This window comes from Gordionus sp. m RMFG-2023, chromosome 2 (assembly GCF_954871325.1).
Source record: "Gordionus sp. m RMFG-2023 chromosome 2, tfGorSpeb1-WG-v2, whole genome shotgun sequence".
Taxonomy (NCBI): Eukaryota; Metazoa; Nematomorpha; class Gordioida; order Chordodea; family Parachordodidae; genus Gordionus; species Gordionus sp. m RMFG-2023.
In genome coordinates, this window is record NC_088776.1 from 27,704,396 (window position 1) to 27,705,735 (window position 1,340).

General features: G+C 35.4%; 1 protein-coding gene across 1 annotated transcript; it reads right to left on the reverse strand.

Annotated features, from left to right (window-relative positions):
* Window positions 1-248: 248 nt before the first annotated feature.
* LOC135924226 (CCHC-type zinc finger nucleic acid binding protein-like) lies at window positions 249-650 on the reverse strand. Its single transcript, XM_065459277.1, has one exon. It carries the CDS (start codon window positions 648-650, stop codon window positions 249-251), a length of 402 nt encoding a protein of 133 aa, XP_065315349.1.
* Between the last annotated feature and the right edge of the window lie 690 nt (window positions 651-1,340).

A 1,340-nucleotide genomic window follows, 5' to 3' on the forward strand; every position in this document is an offset into this window, starting at 1 on the left:
TCCTCAGCCCAAATACTTCTATATTTTTCATAACTCATTACAGAGATGGCTGCTCCTGTATCAAACAACATGGATACCATATTTCCATTTAAATTTATCCACACCCTAGGACATGGATCATGTACTATCTCTTCTTGCATCATGTTTATGCATTTCAATTTCTTCATCTTCCCTTTACTACTAAAGTTGCCAATTTTTTCCAACTGCCGCCTCCCGACTTCTAAGGTTCCTTTTTCACTATCATATAGTCACAAGTACTCACACTCTCTTGCCACATGTCCCTCGTTTCGGCACCGAAAGCAAATAATATTCGGATCTTTATTTTCCGTAAAATCTTGTATTCCTATCTCCTTTTCTTCCCTATTTTCAATAATCCTCACATTTGGCACAATCTGCCCCATGTCTCTCTGCGGAAAACCGCCTCGAGTATTGATATTATTAACATTGCATTCTTCTCTATTGTGACCAAATCGTCCGCAACCTGCACATCGTAATTTATCACGTTTTCCCGGACAATACGGGGCTATATGTCCGTATTTCCCACACCCAAAACATTTGGTTTCTTGACAATCTCTTACCATATGACCTGGTTTTCCACAATTATAACAACTCAATTTTTCTCTTCCTCGGAAATTAAAACTTGTTCTCATTTCCATTCGCCTTCCCTGTGAATTTTCTCTTGGCCATCTATACGACTCTTCCTACCGATTGTCATACCTAGGTCTACTATAATTGTCCCTTCTTTCCGTGTTATTAATTCTCTCATTTCTATTTAACTCTCCCATATTACTATTGGTCCATCCTTTGATCAATTCTTGTAGAGGTAACCAGGTTACCTTACCCATCACATCTTCTTCTCCATTATGGCCCTCAATGGTCAATGTCTGACCCTTAATCCTTACATTTCTACTTCTCTTAATCCTTCTTCCAAATAATAAACTAGCTACCCAAATCACTAAAATTATTAACGCTCCCAAAATGTTATACTGAATTTCCCAATATTTCATGAATTTTAAACTTTTCATGTTTCCTATAAGAAATTAACAATAACCTTTAAAATAAATATTTTAATTATTTGTAAGGTTAGGAGGTATGAAATAATTAGGACCGTAAAAATTCATATAAAACACATTGAATAAATAAATTTCTAGCGTTAATTCGCCACAAATACTAAGTTTTTTTAAAATATATATATCACTATGCCACAAAGATTCTTTTATATATCACTGAGCCCCCTTTTTTTATACCACTAATCCACAAAGATCACTAAGCCACAAAGATCTTTTTATACCCCTAATCCACAAAGACCACTAAGCCACAAAGATCACTAAGCCACCAAG

Coding starts and splice junctions, on each gene's coding strand:
- LOC135924226 (XM_065459277.1), bottom strand. CDS start 650: ATGAGAACAAGTTTTAATTTCCGAGGAAGAGAAAAATTGAGTTGTTAT.